This window comes from Chelonia mydas, chromosome 21 (genome assembly GCF_015237465.2).
Source record: "Chelonia mydas isolate rCheMyd1 chromosome 21, rCheMyd1.pri.v2, whole genome shotgun sequence".
Classification (NCBI taxonomy): domain Eukaryota; kingdom Metazoa; phylum Chordata; order Testudines; family Cheloniidae; genus Chelonia; species Chelonia mydas.
The window spans coordinates 12,698,203-12,721,384 of NC_051261.2; the positions used below are offsets into that span (position 1 = coordinate 12,698,203).

Consider the following 23,182-nt stretch of genomic DNA (forward strand, 5'->3'; position numbering starts at 1 on the left):
AACCAATGCAAATGTTTCGTTTTCATAAGGTTTCGTGTGGCGCTTGTACTCTGTGATTACCAATGAAGAAAGCAACCGGCATAATTACTGAGTGCTGAGTGCTACGGAGCAATCCCACTGCTCTGAGTTGATGAATAGCATCAGATAAAAACACCAAGCGTCTTCTGACCCCACCCAACCCTGCCTACACCTCAGTGCTCACTGCTTGTCAGCAAAGGGCAGCCATTCTGCCACGGACTAGAAGCTCAGCACCCCACAAGCTCTTTTGCAAACTGCAGGTTTGAGCTCCCAGCGTGGCTGGCAATGGCTGAAGAAGATCCAAAGGGGCCCGGAAGCCCAATCTCTCTTTCTTTTTCAGGGAGTGGGTTTCTTATAAACTACCAGGTAGGAGTGGTGCAGGCTTTATGGGAATTGGCACCTGAAACAATGAGATCAGCATCCAAGGTCTACGGAACATCGTGTGGGTCAGTTGTAGCTGCAGCAGTGGCGTGCGATGTTGACGTTGGTAAGGAAGGTGTCGATTTACTTTATTCCGTATGCGTGTTTTTAAACATGGCTTCTTCTAGGGGTACTTCAATGGGCAGAGAATCAGAGAAATGGAAGGCTGGAAAGCACCTCAAGAGGTCATCTACTCCAGTGTTGCCTCACAACCGGTCCATGGACCAGTGCCGATCCCTGAGATCTCCCTGTCACCGTTTAGGAAGGCAGGAAGATGGTCCCTGGTATCAAAAAGATTGAGAAACACGGATCTAGTCCGTCCCCCTGTGCTGAGGCAGGACCAAGGAAACCTAGACCAGCCCTGACAGGGGTTTGTCCAACCTGTTCTTAAAAACCACCACTGACGGGGATTCCACAACCTCCCTGGGAAGCTTGTCCCAGAGCATAACTTCCTTTATGGTTAGAAAGTTTTCCCTCACATCTAACCTAAATCTCTGATGCTGCAGATGAAGCCCATTACTTCTTATCCTACCTTGAGGACATGGAGAACAATCGATCCTGGTCCTCTTTATAACAGCCCTTAGCATATCTGAAGAGTGTTATTGGGTCCTGCTGGCATGCCTGAGGGTAGCGACTTGTATATATGAGAGGAAGGCTAGTCCAGCGGTTAGGACACTATCTTTGGGCTGAAGAAAGCTGATTTAATTCCCTGTTCTGTCACAGATTCCTGTACGTCCTTGGGCAAGTGACTCAGGGCTACTCACAAGAGGGATGAACGTGCCTCAGTCCAAAATTTAGGCATCATGGGCATTCACACAACCGCCGTTCAGCTGCCACCCAAAGACCTCTGGCCCCTAAGCGTCTGCAGCTGGGCACGCACACAGCCCCCTCAGTCCTGACATGACTGAGCATCTCGGTGCTGAACTCACATCAAAGCCCCAACGGGAGTCCCAGACGAGGCGTTTCGCTGTCTGTTTTGCCTGTGGGACCCAATCTGGTAGGCATGCTCAGAGACACCCTGAGAGCATGAGTGGTGGTGGTGGTGCTGCCTCCTACTCCCTTACCCAACAGCCCAGCGGTTAGAGAACTTAGCGGGCTGTGGAAGACCCAGGTTCAAATCCCCACTCTGCCTGACCTGGAGCCTGACTTGAACACAGGCCTCCGAGGTGGATGCCCTAATGACTGAGCTGTTGTGTGTTCTGGGGCAGAGTGCTCTCCTGAGGGAGTGGTTGCGCTTTATCTAAACACTTAACTATTCAGTGGAGTAGGGGCTGGAATGTGGGTCTCCCAGGTGAGTGTGCTACCCACCAGGTATTGAGTCATTCTCTGGCTCTCCCTGGCCCACACTTAGGGCTCTTATGGAACGACTTATTCTGGTCGAGCTCCCTATGTCTTTATTTCTCTTGCTCTTTGGCATAATTCCAGAGAGTTACACCTAGAAACCTCTGGCATTTTGCCACAAACATCTGGTTTCTGCCAGCAGTGTCCTGATCAGGGGAGAAGGGGGCGGGGGCAGCCACCGAGAGTGGAGGCTGTGACAGATATGGAATTTCCTCCAGTATCTGTGGGAGACCTTATTGAATTAAGTTTAAGTATGTTTGGGGATACTGAACAATGTACTAGGCAAGAGTGGACTTTGTGGGCAAAGAGGGTCAAGTGGTTTTCCTGGGGTATCTCTAGATGGAGGTGAATGCAAATTCCCCACTTCCGGATATGCAAAAACCCAGCATACACTTTGAGGAGGGGATCATTTTCTGATGATCACTAGCTCCTGGAGTCTCAGTATCAAAGGACCAAGCTGTATAAAGGAAAGATAGAACTATTTACGGGAGTGCTAGTTCGAGCTAAGGTTGTTATGAACTTGTAACCACAGGAAAAACCCCTGGTGTGGTTTGAAGGACTGACTCCTACCAGAGCACTCACTGGAATGAGGGGTGATCTCTGGTAACGATGTTAGCAGGAGCGTAGGTTCTTTTATTGTTTTAATAGGTTTCCTCTGGAATGCTTTCATGTTAAGAATAAATGTGCTTGCTTCCAAAAGGCTGTGTGGTCACTTGTCACTGCTGCCAGTTACAGCTGTTCCTAACCGTCAAAGAGACAGCAAAGCACATTGGGCTGTTTAGGCAGTCTGGCTTGCTGGGGATATCACAGGGCAGGGAACTGTGCAGCTTGGAAAAACCCCGGTCAAGAGGGAGAGAGACACAGGTCTCTACCCACAAGAGGTGATGGCTGAGTTGCTGGGAGCACAGAGAGGGTGCCGTTGGTGGACCAAGGAGGGGAATGCAAATGCAGTTGCCCTGAACTCTGACAGAGGCAATGGGGGACAGGAGCCCTAAATAGAAGACTGGAGGAGGTCTGGATCAAGGAACAATGTGTATGAAGACAGTAGAGAGATAAATGAGGATTGGGTGGGCCATAACAGGCATATTTCTGCATCCCTCATGCATACCTCTTTTAGCCCAGGGATCTTACTTCCTTTTCCTCCCCGCAGAAATGGTTTGACAAGTATCCTGGAGCTCATCAGACCAGGTCTCCCTGCCAATGGGCCATGAACGTACTTCCCCAGTGCACCTATGCCAACCTGCTAATGTTGCTGAGGAGTCAGAGATAAGGACCTGGCATTGCAACACAAGGCGGATGGATGAGGGAACGGAGCGTCTCTCTGTGTCTGGGGGTGGCACTGAGTCTGCGTACTCTGCACGTTGTTGGGATACAATAGGGGGAAGATGTTTCTCTTAACTCATCCATTCCTTTCTTTTAGAGATGAGTGTGAGGGGGGCTTGCCCTTATGCAAGCCAACGTGGTTTTGAAAGGAAGTTTTGTTGGTGAGATGTAAGGTTGGACCAAATCCAGGGACTTGTCTTGTGATGTTGTGTGTGGGTGAAACACACTGGGGAGTGTTAGGTACAATCTAGTAACAACATGTGCAAGCGTCTTCAGTTACAAAAGTCATCGTCTACGATGCAATATTTAGATTCTGCTCCTGAGGTGAAATCTACAGCATTGAGATTGCTGCCAATTTACGGTTGAGCTAAAGCCCTCTGAAGTCTTTCCATTCACTTCAGAGTGCTTTGAATCAGATGTGGTCGCCCCATCGCAAAAAAGATCTATTGGAATTGGTAAAGGTTCAGAAAAGGGCAACAAAAATGATTAGGGGTATGGAACGGCTGCCATATGAGGAAAGATTAGTAAGACTGGGACTTTTCAGCTTGGAAAAGAGATGGCTAAGGGGGAAATGATAGAGTTCTATAAAATCATGACAGGTGTGGAGAAAGTAAATAAGGAAGTGTTATTTACTCCTTCTCATAACACAAGAACTAAGGGTCACCAAATGAAATTAATAGGCAGCAGGTTTAAAACAAACAAAAGGAAGTGTTTCTTCACACAACACACAGTCAACCTGTGGAACTCCTTGCCAGAGGATACTGTGAAGGCCAAGACTATAACAGGGTTCAAACAAGAACTAGATAAGTTCATGGAGGACAGGTCCATCAATGGCTATTAGCCAGGATGGACGGGGATGGTGTCCCTAGCCCCTGTTTGCCAGAAGCTGGGAATAGGCCACAGGGGATGGATCACTTGATGATCACCTGTTCTGTTCATCCCCTCTGGGACACCTGGCATTGGCCACTGTCAGAAGAAAGGGTACTGGGCTAGATGGACCTTTGGTCTGACCCAGTATGTCTGTTCTTATATCCTTATGGCCTTAATGCTTTCTTGTGAAAATGCAACTGTCAGCTAAATAGCAACTGCAGGGGAGAAAAGTTTCTTACCCCCTGACAGATTGTTTGATTTTTGTTTTCTCCCTGACTCCTGATATTTATTACACCGCTCCACCCAACAGCCCCCGCAGGACTCACTGGGGAAACCCAGATTCACAGCTCTTTCTTTTGCAACCGTGGAGAAGATATGCTTTGAGATTCTTCTTGGAAACAGTTTTTACACAGAACCCAGTGCTGGTTGAGATCACTTTATATTGCTAATTATTTATACATCACCATAGGCTACAATGAATCCAGATGTGCCTAACATATAATGGAGAGCATCAGCCCTGAAGATATTACCAATGGCGTGTAAAGTAACATCCGTCGGGGATTATTAATTGTGACTATTACAAGGTCACAGACTGTGAACCTGCTCCCTGGGCTACACCTTAAATAAAATGCTTACAGCCCAGATTGTGGGCCAGATTGGATTGCAAATGCCTTATTTAGGGTGCTCGCCGATAATCTGATCAGGTCCTTAATAATAAATAAAATAATAATAATAATGGATATTGCCTAGCACATCATTAGGGATGGCTTCACAGATGGGTTTCAGAGTAGCAGCCGTGTTAGTCTGTATTCGCAAAAAGAAAAGGAGTACTTGTGGCACCTTAGAGACTAACAAATTTATTTGAGCATAAGCTTTCGTGAGCTACAGCTCACTTCACTGAATGCATCCGATGAAGTGAGCTGTAGCTCATGAAAGCTTATACTCAGATAAATTTGTTAGTCTCTAAGGTGCCACAAGTCCTCCTTTTCTTTTCACAGATGGGACTCTCTATTATTTGTTTGGCACATTTTGACTCACTAGACACATTGAGCCTGTGTAAATACTTAGGCTCTCTTAACACAAATATTTCTGTCCCTGGGGTTCTGATCCAATTAAATGGAGGCTAAAGTTAACCAGCTATCAAATTAACTGTAAGGTACCACGAGCCAAATTCTATATGCGTACAACAAAGCTCCCCTTGATTCTCTTAATCTTAGGCAATAAGTATCTTGGAACAGGGACCATTTCATTACTTGCGTGTACAACCCCTAGCACTGTGGAACCTTTGACAGGGAATTATAGGTACTACCACAAGACAAGTAACAACATTCTTGTCTACAGATTTTAGAATATTCTATTCTATCGGTTCTCATCCCACATTCATCACAGGATAGCACCTGCTATTGGGACAGGAGAGAATGTGTTCCTTTCTGTCTGTAAACGCTGGTGATTGTGATCGGTTACTCCCTCCCAGGTCTGATAGAAGAATTTTTTCATGAAGCTGTGGAAGAAGCCAGGAAAGTGAGCATTCTCACCCTTTGTCCAGGTCACCGTATGATTCGGATCATCGAGAAGGGGATGAGTCAAATGCTGCCGGAGAACTCACACCAGCTGGCTTCGGGGAAGCTTTGCATTTCCCTCACGCGTGTGTCGGACTTACAGAACGTCATCATTTCAGAGTACAGATCGAAGGCGGAGGTTGTACAGGTAACAGTGGCTTTGTTTCCTATGTATTTAGAAGAGGGGGAAGTCATTAAACTGATGATGAGCTAGGGAAACAACAACTGAGTTTATTAGGGAGAGAGGACTCTAAGAGTGTTGAGCCTAATTCAAACTGCAGGTGCAGGCTACGAAGGGAGAATTCCAACTCGGTCCGATTCCACAGAGGCTCCACCCCCAGCTGAGCATCAAGTTATAAGCAAAATATTCCATCAGCTCTAACTCTTGTTGGCTTATTTATCCAGCGGTCATTTGGACACGGAGACAGTGGCCACATACAAATTAATCCATAGTGCTTGACTCTGCCCGTTGCATGGTCTGTGCCCATGAGTGAAAATGCCAGTTCTGCTCTGACCTACCAATTTACAGAGCTGTCCGGCTGGATTCACCATCAGTTTCTCTGGAATTCTCCCATCAGGCAGCACAATGGGAATCAAACCTTTAATAGGCTCTTGGAATTCAGTCCTCATTTGAATCAGTTGCGACAATGCGTCGGCCATTGTGTTGGCCAACGTGTTGGCCAATGACTGTAGAAGAGCTGGCCCCGTATGGAAGAAAAGCATCATTGTGCCCAGTTTACAGATGGAAAAAGTGAAGTACAGGGAGAGGAAGCGACTTGCACAAGGTCCCATAACAAGTCAGTGACAGAGATGAGAATAGCCCCCACCTCAGCTGGTCCGTTGCCCTACCTCAGCTGGGAAGTGCAACGAACCAACCGCAGAGCGGCCAAAGAGCCTGTACACAAGCTGCTGGCAACGGCCCAGCATCAACTCACTGAAATAAAGACGACCAGGTTTTTCCCCCTCTACGCTTGCCCCATCGTGTCAGTCTGAGGTGTTACTTGTAACAATAGGTGCAGCATTTTCAGAGGGAAACATTATTTCCTGGCTGACGATGCGCCTCTAAAATATTTCTCTCTACTCACCTGTAACCCTCCGCCTCTCTCCCCACAGGCAGTGATCTGTAGCTGCTTCCTTCCCGTCTATTGTGGATTCAACCCTCCCTCCTTCCAAGGCATGGTGAGTGCTCTTTGCCAATGCTCCAGGCGGAAAATGTTCTGATCTCACCAGACGCTGGGCTGACATGGATCTCAGGCACGCAGCTGTGGTGTGCAGCCCTTGCTGCCTGGGGTCTGTCAGGGTTCCCTCCCCACTCTGAACTCTGAGGTACAGATGTGGGGACCTGCATGAAAGACCCCCTAAGCTTATTTCTACCAGCTTAGGTTAAAAACTTCCCCAAGGCACAAATCCTTCCCTGTCCTTGGATGGGTACTGCTTCCCACCGCCAAGGGAGTTATACAAAGATTCAGGAAAAGGACCACTTGGAGTTCCTGTTTCCCCAAAATATTCCCCCAAGCCCCTTCACCCCCTTTCCTGGGGAGGCTTGAGAATAATCTACCAACCAGATAGGTACATAAGGTGAGCACAGACCAGACCCTTAGGTTTTTAAAACACTAAAAAGCAATCAGATTCTTAAAAAACAGAACTTTATTATAAAGGAAAAAAATAAAAGAAACACCTCTGTAAAACCAGAATGGAAGGTAATTTTACAGAGTAATAAGATTAAAACATAGAGGATTCCCCTCTAGGCAAAACTTCAAAGTTACAAAAAACGGGGATAAACCTCCCTCTTAGCACAAGGAAAATTCACAAGCTAAACAAAAAGATAATCTAACGCATTTCCTTACAATTTGTAAGCTTAGATGCTTAGTCCAGGTATGGCTTTAGGAGATGTATTTTCCCTGCCCTGGTTCCTCACTGACCCAGAGAGAACACAAAGAAACACAAAACAAAAACCTTCCCCCACAGATTTGAAAGTATCTTCTCCCCTTATTGATCCTTTTGGTCAGGTACCAACCAGGTTATCTGAGCTTCTTAACCCTTTACAGGTAAAAGAGGGATTTTATGCTACCTTAGCTGTATGTTTATGACAGGGTCCTAGTGGGTTATTATTCCAAGAAGCATTTTTGTCAGTTTCAGTCCATGGGACTTCACACCCCTTGAGTTTTGTTGCAAGTTTCAGGATGGCTGGGAACTGTGGAGGAGGCAAAAGTGCAAACGAAACCAGCGAGTTAAGCCCTGGGCATATGGATCCCTCCAGGTTGCAAGTGTTTGCTTGAGCCATTAGCACTGTCATGTGCCCCAGCTGGCACAAGTTAATATGCGCCTGCATATTAATAAGGGCCCGTCCTGAACCCAGATCTACACAATAGCATCTAGAATCTAGGGACCATGTTCTCACCTGGTGTGAATTGGAATAGCTCTAGTAAATGCAATGGACCTGTGCTGATTTACTTGAACTGAGGATCCACTCCCTAGATCTCTTTACTCCCAATCTGCTGCCTTAACCACAAGACCACCCCTTCATTCAATGGCATTAGCTACATAAGGCCTTGATTCTCATTTGCACTAAGACAGCGTAAAAGGGCCTTAAAATGGGCTTCAACGTGATTTGCACTCCAGTGTTGAGTGGCCTTAATGTAAATGAGAACCGGGCCCCACAGTTCCCATTTTACGTGCCTAAGTTGTGATCTGGACTTCCTAATGGGATTTGGCTCTCTTGTTAAGGCGTGCACATGAGATAAGCATGCTATGATACACACCAAAGATGAACCATTATCTGATTCAAACCGCATGTCTTCTCAGCGCTACATTGATGGAGGTATGACAAACATGCAGCCTGGCTCGGACTCGGAAACCATGATCAAGGTATCCCCTTACACAGGAGAGGTCGACATCTGCCCGAGGGACTGCCCGGCCTATTTCAACTGCATTAGCGTCTTCCAAGGCACCTTCCTGCTCTCAGCTGAGAACCTAAGCAGGTTTATTTACAGTATTTTCCCACCCAGTCCTCCGGTGAGTAGCCCCAGGGACTGCACAGTGACAGATCATTTCAGTATGGCCAACCCCAAGCATGTGAGGATCATAAATCATACCCCAGCCCAAATCATGAGATTGCTTAAAAATCACATGCCTTAGGAAAAAATTCTGGGTAGGTTCTCTTGGCCTTCTGATGTTTCAGCCTTTAGAATTCAAATGTGCAGGCTTTACTCCACAGCAATGTTTTTTTTAACGAAGGCAGAGATGCTCACCAAAAATAAATAAATAAAATAAAAAAACTACATGACTCCAGTAGCTGGTGCTTTAAGAAAAACACCAAATATTGTGAGATGCACAAAGAAATGGCAAGAGTTGGCAACACTGTGATTACTGCCCACAGGGGCACTTTTTTTGCAATTCGAATGACTCTCCTTTATAACGCTGAGTGGTTTCCCCTGCAGATGCTACGCGAGTTTTATTTACAAGGATATCACGATGCCATTTTCTTCTTACAGAGGCACAGTAAGTGTTACAAAGATTGGGAGGTCTATGTGAGTTAGGAATTCCTAGCTTGCTCCGTCTCACAAAGCATCACTAGGATTTTTTGCACAATCCCAGGTCATTACACATCACCCAAGTTCATGTGATTATTTGTGAACATGTAACTCTTGTAATTATCAATAGGGGAGAACTGGACAGTAAATGGAATGGACAAGAAGATACTGCAGCAGACACCTGTGCACTGTGACAAAGGTAGAGGATCTGTATTTCTTCTCTCCTGTTGGTTTTCACTACTGAGTAACATTACACTGAGATCTCTATGGCATGCTGCAGGAAGTGAAAGGACATGGAGTACCTCCTTTGCAAACCCATCAGGAACGCGGTGAGAACATCAGGAAGGGGAGGGAGCATAGGTGTCAACTCTGTGGGTGCTCAGGGCCAGAGCACCCAGAGAAAAAATATTAGTGGGTGCTTAGCATCCACCAGCCATAGCTGTTTGGTGGCTCAGGGAGCAGCTTGGGGGAGGGCAGCAAGCAGCGAGGGCCTCAGGGAGGAGGTGGGGGCGGGGTGGGAAGAGGCAGAGCGAGGGCGGAGCCTTGAGGGAGGGGGCGGAGCCTCGGGGCTGAGAGAGGCTTATGGGGCACCCCCACGGAAAAATAAAAGTCAGCACCTATGGGAGACAGCGAAGGCCATATTCACTAAAGTGACTGTTGTTGGTGCATCTTGCCGAGCTGGTTGTGTGTGAAACATCATCAGACACACGGCTCCTTCCCTTCTGCCCCATGGGCCGACTCAAGCCAATATCTCGGCGGGTCCGGCTTCTTTCTCACTCCCTCTGGGCAGAGATGGTTATACGATGATTACTCATTACTTATGTAGCATTATAGATGTGTACTGGGAGCCACGCCCAGCAGCAACCCCAGAGGGGTCTTTGCGAGAGGAACATGGTCAGTGGCTGGTCTGCAGCTCTATCCCTCTGCCCCTGGCACTGACCCATAATAATAAGAGGTTTCAGAGTAGCAGCCATGTTAGTCTGCATCCACAAAAAGAACAGGAGGACTTGTGGCACCTTAGAGACTAACACGTTTATTTGAGCATAAGCTTTCGTGAGCTACAGCTCACTTCATCAGATGCATTCAGTGGAAAATACAGTGGGGAGATTTTATATACGTGGAGAACATGAAACAATGGGTGTTACCATACACACTGTAACAAGAGTGATCAGATAAGGTGAGCTATTACCAGCAGGAGAGAAAAAAAAACCTTTTGTGGTGATAATCAAGGTGGGCCATTTCCAGCAGTTGACAAGAATGTGTGAGGAACAGTGGGGTGGGGGTGGGGGGGAAATAAACATGGGGAAATAGTTTTACTTTGTGTAATGACACATCCACTCCCAGGCTTTATTCAAGCCTAAGTTAATTGTTTGACCACTGTACATGGCAGAGGGGCATTGCTGGCACGTGATGGCATATATCACATTGGTAGATGTGCAGGTGAACGAGCCTCTGATAGTGCGGCTGATGTGATTAGGCCCTATGATGGTGTCCCCTGATTGGCCAAACCGGATAGTCTCCACGTAAAAGAATAAATGGACACAAATCAGATGTCAGGAATTATAATATTCAAAAATCAGTCGGAGAACACTTCAATCTCTCTGGTCACTCGATTACAGACCTAGAAGTCGTAACATTTCAACAAAAAAACTTCAAAAACGGACTCCAATGAGAGGCTGCCGAATTGGAATTCATTTGCAAACTGGACATCATTACATTAGGCTTGAATAAAGACTGGGAGTGGATGTGTCATTACACAAAGTAAAACTATTCCCCCCTCCCCCCCCCCCTCCTCACACGTTCTTGTCAATTGCTGGAAATGGCCCACCTTGATTATCACTACATAAGGTTTTTTTTCTCTCCTGCTGGAAATAGCTCACCTTATCTGATCATTCTTGTTATAGTGTGTATGGTACCACCCAATGTTTCATGTTCTCTGTGTATATAAAATCTCCCCACTGTATTTTCCACAGCATGCATCTGATGAAGTGAGCTGTAGCTCACGAAAGCTTATGCTCAAATAAATTTGTTAGTCTCTAAGGTGCCACAAGTCCTCCTTTTCTTTTTGCATACTAAGGGAGAGCAGATATTTGAGTTTCCTCTTAATTGAATTTGCCTTTATTGACCACTTGTTATTTAAGGATTGTGTTTGTTTGTTTCACCTCTGTTGGCTTTTAGCAGTAGCTCTGCCTGCTCCAAAGAGCCAGGAGATGCCTGGATCCCTGGGCTCAGCTGCTGAGATCACAGCATCACAGCATCTTGTGCCATGCAAACTTCACATGAACATGTCACGTTCTCTCACAGACAGGTGAGAACGACTTGTATGAGGATTTCACAACAGCATTAGCCACGAAGGCCCTGTCTTCATCCGAAAAGAAGGGTGTGCTCTTCATTCAAGCTAGTAGCTGAGTGAAGACAAGGCGTGCCACAGAGTCCATAACTCGACCAGGTCATGTGTGTTAAAACTATGCACTGCCTTGTCTTCCCCAGGATAGTTCCTTGAGTTCAGCTACTTTGACGGAAAAACTGATTCTCAGCTGGCGTAAATCTGATCATGCCAATGACTCCAGTTAGACTTATTCTGATTTACCCCAGCTGAGGATCTGACTCCAGTGTCCCTTAGTTGACAAGTAGCTAGGACACCTGGGTTCTGCTCCCAGTTCAACCACTGATTCGCTGTTTGACCTTGGGTAAGTCATGTAGCTTGCATATATCTCTGTATGTGTGTAGACAAATAAGTTCTAACAAGCAAAATCAACCAGTGGGAGTTGCTAAGCCAGGGTTAAAATTGAAACTGGGTTCCTCTTTTACGTCCTATTTTGCCTTCCCCAAATATATGCTCCAAGAACAGTCATATCAGCTGCCTTATTGACTGGTTAGTGCCAAAGTAGAACTTTTGTTTTGCAAAATTTGAATTGATTCGGACAAGGGGTTCTTGAATAACAACACCCTACAATAGAGATGTTAAATAGTTCTAAGTCTTCCTATAAACTTCTTCTAACCTTTTGTTGTCACTTTGTAAACCCCTGCCCCCCCCCCAAAACCCCACCCCAAATCAGAAAAAAAAACAATGAAATTTAGGCCATGTCTACACTAGTACTTATGTCGGCAAAACTTTTGTCACTCATGGATGGGGGGGGAAAAACCCCACACCCCGTAAGCAACATATGTTTGGCTGGCATAAGCGCTTGTGTGCACAGTGCTATGCTGGCAGGAGACGCTCTCCCGCTGACATAGCTCCCGCCGCTCGCTGAGCTGGTTTTGTATGTCGACAGGAGAGCGCTCTCCCGTCAGCATAACGCGGCTACGCGCGCGCTCTTACCGCGGCACAGCTGTGTCGGTACAATGCGCCGCTGTATGCTTGTGCTGGAGAGATGGCCTTCGTTTATTGGATTCCCCTAGCTGAGATCGACTGTGGAATTTCAAAGGGCTCGTCGTCACTAAATTAGGCGCTTGAGCCCAGATCTTCAGAGACAGCTGGGGCCCTGATTCCCATTGAATCAATGGTAGTTCAGCGCCTAAATACCTTTGTGGATCTGGGCCCGGCCTCTGGAATAACAGATGCGCAAGTTTTTCGGTGCCTCCTGAGCACCTACCTTCTGAAAATTAGGCAGCTCAAGCTGAGCACACAAATACTGAGGAACTTCTTAATCACTAGTCACTTTCGGAAAGCCCAGCTATTGGATTTTAGCCAGAATACTGCTGAGGGGGGTTGAGCCTCTGCCAGGTGAACAGTTAGCTCCACCCGACGAGAAGAGTGTTGCCAACTAGAGCTTTCTTCTGAGCACCACCAGAGTATGTTGCCTCTTCTCTCATTAGCTTGTAAAGCACAGGGCGTTTGCGGGACCTTGTGGGAGACAGGGGTTGAGCGACAAGGGTTATTGGCGGTAATTTGTTAAAATCACTGATTGCATTGCCGGATCCATAAGCAGCAGAGAGGTAAGGCGTTCTACCGTTTAAAAACCCAATTGGGCTGAGGGCATGGCTGGAAGGAGCTAAAGGAGCTAGTGGAGAAGGAAGGAGCAAAGGGCCGAATGAAGAGGCAAGCAAGTCCTACTGGAGTTTGGAAGATAGTGGATCGGAAGCAGGGAGGTGAACCTGTCATCATCATTTACACAGCCCCAAAGCTGGGCATGGAATTCCCGGACAAGGGGTTGGATTCCCAGCTGCTGTAAATCGGTACCACTCCATTGAAGTCACTAGAGCTACAGGGATCTATGCCCGGGGAGAAATGTTTGCTCGGTACAGGAAGACAACCAATAATCCAACTTCCAAGGAGGCCATTCCGACCGCAGCTGCAGATCAAAGCCCACCAAAGTCAATGGGAGTCTTTCCATTGCCTGAATGGGATCTGGACCAGGCCCGGAATGAGGACTGGGACAGTCTGTTGTGCTGTCCAGTTGGCCCCTTGCCCCACTCTGAAGTACATATGAAGTCACAGAGTTCAAGACCAGAAGGGCCTGACCTCCTGTATCTCACAGGCCACTTCCTTTATAAATTTGTAGTGGAATCGGGAGAGACGGGTGAGAAATGAAACATGGGTGGTGGTAGGGCCAATATGGAGGAATCAAAGTGGCGTTTGCCATTTTCTTGACCATATGGTGGTCCAAAATATTATCACAGCTAGGAAGGGATCATCTCTCTTTACTTTCTCTAGGTAACTGCTGACGAGGGCCGTTCTGGAAAATCTAAACCGGGACAACTGCAACAGCTCTTCTTATTGAAAGCCTTCAACAGTGATGGGCCACGTGAAGACGCGGTTTCCTTGCGCAGAACCCACAGCTGCCGTTGACTTCAGCTGAGATCATGGGTGCTCTGGAAATCAGGCTTTACATGTATAAATAATATATAGATAAAGAAATGGGATTAACACAGCGTGACTTGTGACACCAGATAACCTAACAACCTGTGCACATCTCCTTCCCGTTCCTACTCCACCTTGCCTCCCTCCCTTCTCACTGTGTCATGCTGAGTTTTATCCAACTATCTGTGCAAGCCCTGGGATGGGGTTCAGAGTCCAGCAAAGGACCCCTGTAGTGGCCTTTGGAATGAGATCATGTGCCCTACTCCTCTCTGATTGTAAGAGCCTGGGGTAGAGGCTGTGTTTTTTTGTTTGTTCTATGCATAGCTATGGTGCTGTAATACAAAATAATAATAAAGATTCCTCTTTCCTCTGATATATCAGAGCTGATTACATCTGTCCTGTTTCCCATACACAATGCGCAAACAGGTAATTGCAGCCAGGAAGAGCTTTTAGTTCAGATTTAAGGGAACAACTAAGCAAGAAAGAACAAAAGTAAAGTCTCCAAGAGCGAGCACAGTGTGTGTCTTCTAAACAATCTGCACGCTCTGCAGCTACTGGTCTCTGCACACCAGAGAGCCCTTATAAAGGGGTATTATACAGAAGGCAAAGGTGTAAGAGGCGCAAAGCTTAAACAAATAGCCCTTTTGCACCTTCTAACCCAGCCCCATCAAGGGAAGATCGAAAAGTCACAAATCTTAAGAGATGAGTGAGTGTGAAACAAATGTGTCTGACAATCTGAGTCAAATCCTGTGGTCTTTACTTAAGCAAAACTCCCACTGAAGTCGCTGGGGAGTTTTGCCTAGCAAGAACGAAGGACTGGAGCCTTTCCCTTGGCCTTACAGTTAAGTCCTTTGCTGATGAACCACTGCTCAGTTAATGGGAAAGGCCCTGTGGGAGACCAAATCAATGGGAGCTGCAAAACCATTCGTTTGTCAAGTCCTGTACTAGGCTCCAGTTCAGCAAAGCACGTGCTCAACTTTAAAAAAAAAAAAAAAGATGGTCCGTGCGCCAAAGAGTTTATAATCTCTGATTGTGACTTGGGGTTCCTTCAGCTCTTATCTTAAATGCAGTTTTTCCTCTCTCTAGCCTTCAGATTTCAAGTTTGGCTCTGCTCTGGATAGCGTTCCATGTTTACTGAGTCTTAGTGATTTTTGGTGTGGATTTGCTCAGTGTACCAGTCAAATGATGGCTGTTTTTTCCCTCCCGGGAAAAAGATGCACATGCACCCTGAGATTTGAAAGTCAAGCTGTTTCTTTTCTGGCTTGTGCAAAAATCATCAGTAACAAAAATTGTACGGGCCAAACGCTGGGTACTAAAGTGAGCAAGTAAGAATCTGAAATGTACAGAGGGGACAGAGCTGATGAGAACGTGCCATTCGTACACAGTCAGAGTAGAGCCGCCCTTTAAAAAATATTGCTTCACACACAATGTGCGCCACTGATATGCAGCCACCTCTGAAGTGAAATGCAGCAGTTTTTAAACTGAGAACAACAATGCTACACGACACCATAAGAGAGGAAGAATGTTGCATCCAGTTCAAGATATAAGGAGGAGTGTTTAATACCTGTAGGCAGAATATAATTACCTAATTTAAGAATTTAGCCAGGACACTGGGGTTAACACCCCTGCTCTCACAACACCCATTGTGGGATGTTTAAGGTAATAGGACACTAATAACTCTACACACTTCCATGGCAGCTAACCACCCAGAACATCAAAACACAAAGACGGACAAGTATAATTCAGATGCTATAGTGACAGGGCCCATAGAGAACCTATGGACAGTCATATTGTCATAGTATGACATGTAGGGAAACTGAGGCACAGAGCAGTTAAAGGACTGTCCCAAGATCATTCGGTGGCAGAATCAGGAACAGAGCCCTGGACTTTTGATGTTGCTAACACACCGCCTCCTCCTTTAATGACCACTGGAGGTGTGAAAAGGCTATAAACCCGAGCTGAAACTCTCATTCAAGTTGCTCTTACCTCTAACTGAGAGAAAAGCTATGTTCTCAGGCAGCTTGTCTGACATAGGAGGTGATCCCAGCAGCTGAGCCCAGCAATCCAGGCCCCTTCTGGGCAACTGACACTTCTCCCGAAAGCTGATGGGTGTGAAACAAACTTGAATGAACAAACACAAGCCTTAAAAAAAATGACTAATGGTCTGTAGAGCAAATTCAGCTAAAGGAACCCCTAAAATTGATAGGTGTCTGGATATCAGGCTCAGCCCAACACACCTGTCCCCAAATTGCACAGCCGCCCTCTCCCTCAGTAGTTAGAATTTCCATTATGCAGCTGAGTTGACAGAGCAGCTTGAGTCTAGAGATCCCAGTTTTGGTCAGAGATCCCAGGCACGGCGTAGTTACCAGGCTTTGAGGCTATCCAACAATCTCTGCGTCATTCTCCTCGCAACATTTGCAAGCCTCCCCTGCATTTCCCACAGAGATCTCAGAGCAGCTGAAACAGGGCTCATGAAAACCAAAGGAAAGCCAGAGCCTTTACCTTTGCCACAGTGCAGTAGCAGCTATTCCATTTAGGGTCCTCTTCTCACCGGCTGGAAATGGTGACAAAGGGCCACACATTAAAAACCATTCAAAGGAAATAATTTTTTTTTCACACAAGATATATTTAGACTGGGGAACTCCTTGCCACATTATGTCACAGAGGCCGGGAATTTAGCAACGTTCAAAGAAGGACTGAACATTTAAAAGTTAAAAAGACGAGCCAGAGTTATCATAGTTAATATGAAGAAAAAAGTGTGGGAAAGGACCTCATGCTACATGGTTTAGACCAATCTCTAGCTATTATAGATTAGGGGGCAGATTATCCCAAGTCTGCCTACTGTTGGGTTTCTTGCACCTTCCTTTGAAGCTGGCCACTGGCAGAGGCATAATTCTGGCCTAGATCTACCTAATGGTATTTGTATGCTCCCCGCTACCATCCCATCGGAGCGCCTCACAATCTATTAACATTCCTGTCTTCACAACCCCTTGGGAGGCAGGACAATGCCGGGATTCAGCAGAAGATCTCCATGAGCACAGCACTTACTGTTCCTTTCTAAGGCAACATCGGCATCCCGATACCCTTGGGAACGAACCTCCCTCAGCACCTGTTGCCTTTGCTACAGAGGCAGCTTCCCTCTCGCTCTCCCAGGTACGTGTCAGTCAGCACTTACTCTCCCAAGAGAGACATCTAGGACATTTCGGCAGGAAACAAGTCTCTTCTCCTCTGCAATAAACACATGCTTAAGGACCTGATCCAAAGCCCACTGAAGTCAAAGGACAGACTCCCTGTTGACTTTAAGAGGCAGGATGGTCCAGTGGTAGGGCACTAGTTGGATTTAAGAGACCCAGGTTCCCTGCTCTGCTACAAACTCCATGTGACCTTGGGTGAGTCACTTAGGCTCCTGAAGGGCTTCTAAATACCTTTAATAATCTGGCCCTAACTCACATTGGAGTTAGGCACCTGGACGCTGACTCATGTCTTTAGGCTCCGATATACTGTTAAAAAGCAGACCCTTAGTATCTCTGGGCCTCCATTCCCCATCTGTAAAATGGGGATAATAGTACTGCCCTGCGGCATGAGGGTGCTGCGAGAAGAAATACATTAAAGATTGAGGCACTTAGATACCATGGTAACCGGGCCCACAAAAGTACCTCATATTGATGGACTTCCATGGGCTTTGGATTCCGCTCTACAAAAGGAATTATTGCCCCCCTTTCCCTCCACTAAGGCCAAGGCCGAGGGTTTTTTGTGGAGGGGCTGAACAGAACTGCTCTTCCAGACCCCGCAGTAGGGTGGGACAGGGATATGTTCTCTGAATCCCAGCAACATGAAGCTTTACGACTAGTGCACCTGCATCACTGCAGACCCATGCCCTTGCTCTAGCTTCCCCCTCTTACCAGAACGTCACCCCATCGCCCTGAGAAGGCAGCACAGAATTGTTCCCCACTGTGTGATTTGCTACTGCTTTGCCCAATTTAGTTTTAAAATAACTCTAGGCATGGATCAGGCACCTAAATTCCTAAATGAAAGGGCTCATCTGTCCTGGACAATCTGAAGGTTGTGGTAAAAATCCTGCTCCATTTTAGATAGGACCTAAGGTCCAGATCTTGAAAGGTATTTAGGGGCACCTAACTGCCATTGTAATTAAGGTGCCTAAATTCCTTTGAGAATCTGGGCTGAAGTGTGCTTTAACCATGACCCTGTTATAGCCCTGTTATGTCCAAAGTGGTAACTTTTGTTCAGGTACACGATTAAAACGCAGTTGGGTCCTGGCCACATTACGGTAAGAAACCGAGCATTAACCAAGTCAGGGAACAAATATTTCATAACTGGCGGCCCCAAACGCAGTGCTTCTGCAGCTTGGATGGAGCCAGAACGGCCAGGATCTACCACAAGGGAGCAAATTCTGATGGCAAAATAGGACGACAGAAGAGCCATTTTATGCCACTTTTCAACAAACCCACCTCCAGCCTGAAAAATCCAAGGGATGACGGACGTTGGGCCATATTCACCCCGGCTGATACTAATGGAGTGACACCGGTGACGAGCTGGGCAGAAGTCGTGAGCTTCTCCTTTTCCCTGTCAGGCAACGTAGCGAGGCAGCTCGAATGATCCCGGCGTCACTTTTGGGCCTTTTCAATGATAAGGCCAGGTCAAATGCTTGGTGGGGGAAGGGGCTTTTCCAGTTGTACAGTTCATAGCAGCTGCACCTTTATCTTATGCCAACCCCTCAATGGCAGTCCCGGCTATTTTAACCTTTTCAACAGGGCCATGCAGGCATCTGAACACTGCTCAGAAGGCACCGGAGTGGCCGCTCACTGCTTTGAGCTACTGTTATGATGTTTCGCTTACCAGGCAGGCTGCCTACGAAGTGACAGACAAGAGTGAGAAGGAGCATTACTTTTAGCGCTCTGAATTGCATGGTTTCCAACGTGCTCCTTAAGGTTATATCAAAACGTTGCGATACTCGCATGCCGTAGGCTTCAGGGTCCCATCATCACAGCTAAAGGCAGCAGGTGAAAGTGGGTTGCTCCCCCCCCCGCTATGACGAGTCTCTAGAGTCCTAATTCAAAAAGCGTCAGTCAGTCAATGGAACGACTCCTAACTGGGTCCTTAGTAGTCAGACTTACTCCCCACAGAAATCCCTCCCTCCCTCCCTTTTTTTTTTTTTTAACAAAAAGTATCTAATTCCCCCTGGCACTTATCACAAATGTTAATGGATTTAACTCTATGACGTACCTAGGAGGTAGGTACACTGAAGATGAAATCCTAGCCCTGTTGAACTCAATGGGAGTTCTGCCATTCACTTCAATAGTACCAGGATTTCACTCTAAAGGTTGTTAATCCCATTCTACAGATAGGGAAGCAAAGGCACAGAGAAGGAGAGCCTTGCCTGACAACGCTCAGCACCTCTGAAAATCAGGTCGCCCTATTTAGATGGGGCACTTCAGGCACCCAGGTTTGAAAACTCACCAGGGTGTGTGGTTTATGGCCACTGAAGTCCAAAATGGTTCATCTTGTACTAGGACCAGGTCTAGGTGGTCAAGTTACACCAGAAAAGTGATCAATCAAAAATAAAGCCATGAGATCAAGTGTGAAACTTTTGGGAAGTGAGAAAGGCACAGATGTTGCAGCTTCAGACCCAACCTCAGATATCTTGACTACACTTGGAAGAAATGGTTATTTTAAAGATTCCTTTGACTTGATTTCCTGCCTTTGCTTACGGTAATTAATTTGATGATTTAATAGGACTTTGTCCATTTTTAGCTACTATAATCCTCTAGGAACCTATCTTCCTACAGAGCCACTTGGGAGAGCTGTCCCAAGCAGATGCATCCTTTTGAATTGCAGCATTTAATACCATGTAATTTATATTATTGTGTCTGCATGACCAAGAAAATCTGCCATTGAAGTGAATTCCCCTCCACCCCATATTTCTCTTTATAATCCACACGTCTTGCAGACAGGAGTTGCTATTTAGAGGGCAACGAAAAAGCAGAACAAAATGACACAAATGCAATCATCTTTTTTTTTTTCTTTTTTGCATGGCCTTTATATGCCGAGAGGGATCGCTTTGTGGATTAGAGGGATTAAGTGCTAATTCTTGCATTTAGTTATTTGCTCCCGGACTATAAAGATTTGTGAGTAGGACACTGTGCCAAAACTTACTATGCAACTTGGCTTATTGATGTCCTTCATTAGTGGTGTAGTACCAATAACGTACAAAACATTCCCCACAGGTCTGGAAAAGAGTAGGAACCACCTTCTGCTCCCAGTTACACTACATTGCATTGAGTTCAAAGGAGTTACTCCAGTGTTACAGTACAGCAAATGACATCAGAGATAAATCAGGTCTGCCTAAAGAGGCTACTAACAGACAAAGCATACACAAGGAAAGGGATGTCACAAAGGTGATCGGAATTGGGTTATTTAATAATAGCATGTCTTGTTACTGCCAGCTTCAATAGCTGCTTGGATCCTGGTATATTAAAGTCACTGGTCACAGAGCCATGGCACAGAATTTCTGTTTGAAAAAGAAAAGTCGTTGCCAATCGTCATGGTTGAGAATACCACCTTAAAAGTATTAACTGAATGCAAACCCACGCGGAATTGTCTTCCTGAGTCTGCAAACTGGAAAAAAATATTTGCTGTTTCAAATTAACCTGTTCAACTCATGACAATGCTAAAGTTAACAGCAGCACATACCAACATTAATTATTTCACTGGTTTTATCATTTTTTTAAATCTCCCAGCTAACGTGTTTATGCCATAAGCCCACGCACCTACCCATGCGGCACTTGGCATTAACTACTCTCTCCTGTTCAACAAAAGCTTCCATTTTAAAACGTGAATAAAGATGCCACAGAATCACCAGGTATAGGACTGGAGGGGACCTCAATAGGTCATCTAGTCCAGCGGTTCTCAACCTTTCCCCCATTTACGGATGGCTAAAAAATTTCAAGCGGAGGTGCGATCCCCTCTGGAAATCTTAGACATGGTCCACAGATCTCAGGTTGAGCACCACCAATCTAACCCACTCCCCTACACTCAAGGCAGGCCTAAATAATAACTAGATCATTCCTGACAGGTGTTTGTCTAACCTGTTCTTAAAAACCTCCAGTGACAAAGTCCACATCCTCCCTGGGCAATTTGTTCCAGTGCTTAACGACCCTGACAGGTAGGAAGTTTTTCCTAAAGTCCAACCTACCTTCCACTGCTGCAATTTAAGCCCGTTGCTTCTTGTCCTATCCTCAGAGGTTAAGGAGAACAATTTTTCACCCTCCTCTTTGTAACAACCTTTTATGTACTTGAAAACTGTTACCATGTCTCCCCCTCAGTCTTGTCTTCTCCAGACTCAACAAACCCATTTTTCCCCCCCCCCCATCTTCCCTCATAGATGTTTTCTAGACCTTTAATCATTTTTGTTGCTTTCCTCTGAACTGTCTCCAATTTGTCCACGTCCTTCCTGAAACGTGTCCAGTTCTGAGCGCCACAATACTCCAGCTGAGGCCTAATCAGCACGGAGGGAAAGAATCACTTCTTGTGTCTTGCTTACAACGTTCAGTGTGCTCCACCCACGGGCAAGGTCAGATGAGGCACAAGAGCAAGCCATTTGTGGCGAGAGGTAAAAAGACTAGCCAAAAGAGAAATTTTAGGACATGGAGGAAAACAAGGCTGCTTGGCATATGGAAAAAGGGAGGATGTTCCATGCACAGCCACAGTGGAGAGGCATGGGGGATGAAATGAAAGGTTGGGAGTTGTCTTGGTTATTAAATATAGGATGGATGCATAAGGCAGCCTGCAAGGAATATTTTGAAAAACTCCCAACTATCAGGAAAATCTCTCTCATCTGAGTTGTCCCTAAGAGGGGATTATAAATGTTTACATGATGTTCAACTCTATAATACACATTACGGCCTAAAATCCTGGAACGCACTTTAGACTAATCACTGCATTACGAATCAACGCAAGGCTCATGCCTTAATCCTATTTTAAAGTACAAGGGCATAGGTTAACAAGAGCAAAAGCGAAGGGAGACGGAGATTAGCTTTCTAAACAGAGTCAAGGAAGGGTAGGTACACGGCTCTGACCTTCACTGATCCTCTACATTAGGACGGGTTTCACAGTTACCTATACAGACATCAGGGCAATGAATAATGTATTGACACCAGAAACAGTGAATTTCAAGTGATGGAAAACGTGATACATTTTAAGGAACAGAATCCTACCTTCTGCTGAGCAATCAGTTGTACTTTCCCCTGTTCTACCACTGCTGTGGTCACTGGGGAGGCAGCATGGCCTAGTGGATAGAACAGTGGACTAATTAGAGACCTCAGTTCCATTTCCAGATCTGCCATTGACCTGCTGTATGACCATGGGCAAGTCATTTCATTTCCATATACCTCAGTTTCCCCAGCTGTAAAATGGTGATTTAGCTGCTTTGAGAAGCAGATGAAAAGCAGAACAGAAGAGTTAGATTTTTAGTTTTTCCATGAATCAAATTGTTTTACAAAGTTGACTGCATTTTTTAAGTGCAATAAAAGGAGTTGTGTGATCCTGCAGGATAGGGAAGCTGTAGAACATGGTAAACTGGATGGTTATACAGCAGAATAGATTGGCTAGGCTTCCGTGATCAAACCAGTCTGTTTTATAAAGCCAGGAAGCAATATGTGGATATTTATTAAGTATATACGGTGCTTAGTAGTGCCCTAATATTGAATTGCATGCATGTTTGAACTGTACTGCGTAAAGCAAAGCATACTGGTACCCAGTTGTGGAAGTTGCAGTTACTAAAGTCCCATCTGTTACTTCTAGCATTCCAACACCCTTCCAACTGGGAGAGTTGGACCCTGTTCAGGTTCTGAATGCGACAGTTTGCATTTCTATAGTGCCTTTCATCCAAGGACATTAAAGTGCTTTATAAATATTAACCCTACCACCTGTGAAGTACTATTCCCATTTTACAGATGGGGAAAGTGAGGCAGAGAGAGCAGTTACGTTTCACAACCAAGGTCCCACAGCAGTGAAAGCAGCAAGAACTCAGATCTTCTTATTTGGTTTTCTGCTATCCAATAGGCCTATTTAACTCAAGAGAGCATGCATATGAGAGGATCTGAAAACATTTCTTTCCCATACTACTATATGCTCTTGGTAATTAAATATTGCAATGCAGCAAACATGTTTCTGAAAACCTCATTAGTAGATTTCACTGAGGTTGATAAATCACTGGGCTCCCCATCCCTCACTAACCATTAATCCTTCCGTAAAGAAGAGGAGGAGCCTAAGGGAATTAGGCATCCAACTGAATT

General features: G+C 45.9%; 1 protein-coding gene across 1 annotated transcript; it reads left to right on the plus strand.

The window, feature by feature from the left end:
* The first annotated feature begins 303 nt into the window (after positions 1 to 303).
* On the plus strand, positions 304 to 11,376 carry LOC102931927 (omega-hydroxyceramide transacylase). Its single transcript, XM_037885105.2, has 7 exons — positions 304 to 505; positions 5,447 to 5,679; positions 6,645 to 6,710; positions 8,337 to 8,546; positions 8,972 to 9,032; positions 9,195 to 9,263; positions 11,243 to 11,376. The coding sequence occupies exons 1-7, from the start codon at positions 304 to 306 to the stop codon at positions 11,374 to 11,376; spliced, it is 975 nt and encodes a 324-aa protein (XP_037741033.1).
* Positions 11,377 to 23,182: the final 11,806 nt, after the last annotated feature.

Excerpts from the sequence above, each read along its gene's own strand:
- LOC102931927 (XM_037885105.2), top strand. The coding sequence starts at position 304 with ATGGCTGAAGAAGATCCAAAGGGGCCCGGAAGCCCAATCTCTCTTTCT. Across the intron at positions 506-5,446 it reads GGCGTGCGATGTTGACGTTG|GTCTGATAGAAGAATTTTTT; the intron begins GTAAGGAAGGTG and ends ACTCCCTCCCAG. Across the intron at positions 9,033-9,194 it reads TTTCTTCTTACAGAGGCACA|GGGAGAACTGGACAGTAAAT; the intron begins GTAAGTGTTACA and ends AATTATCAATAG.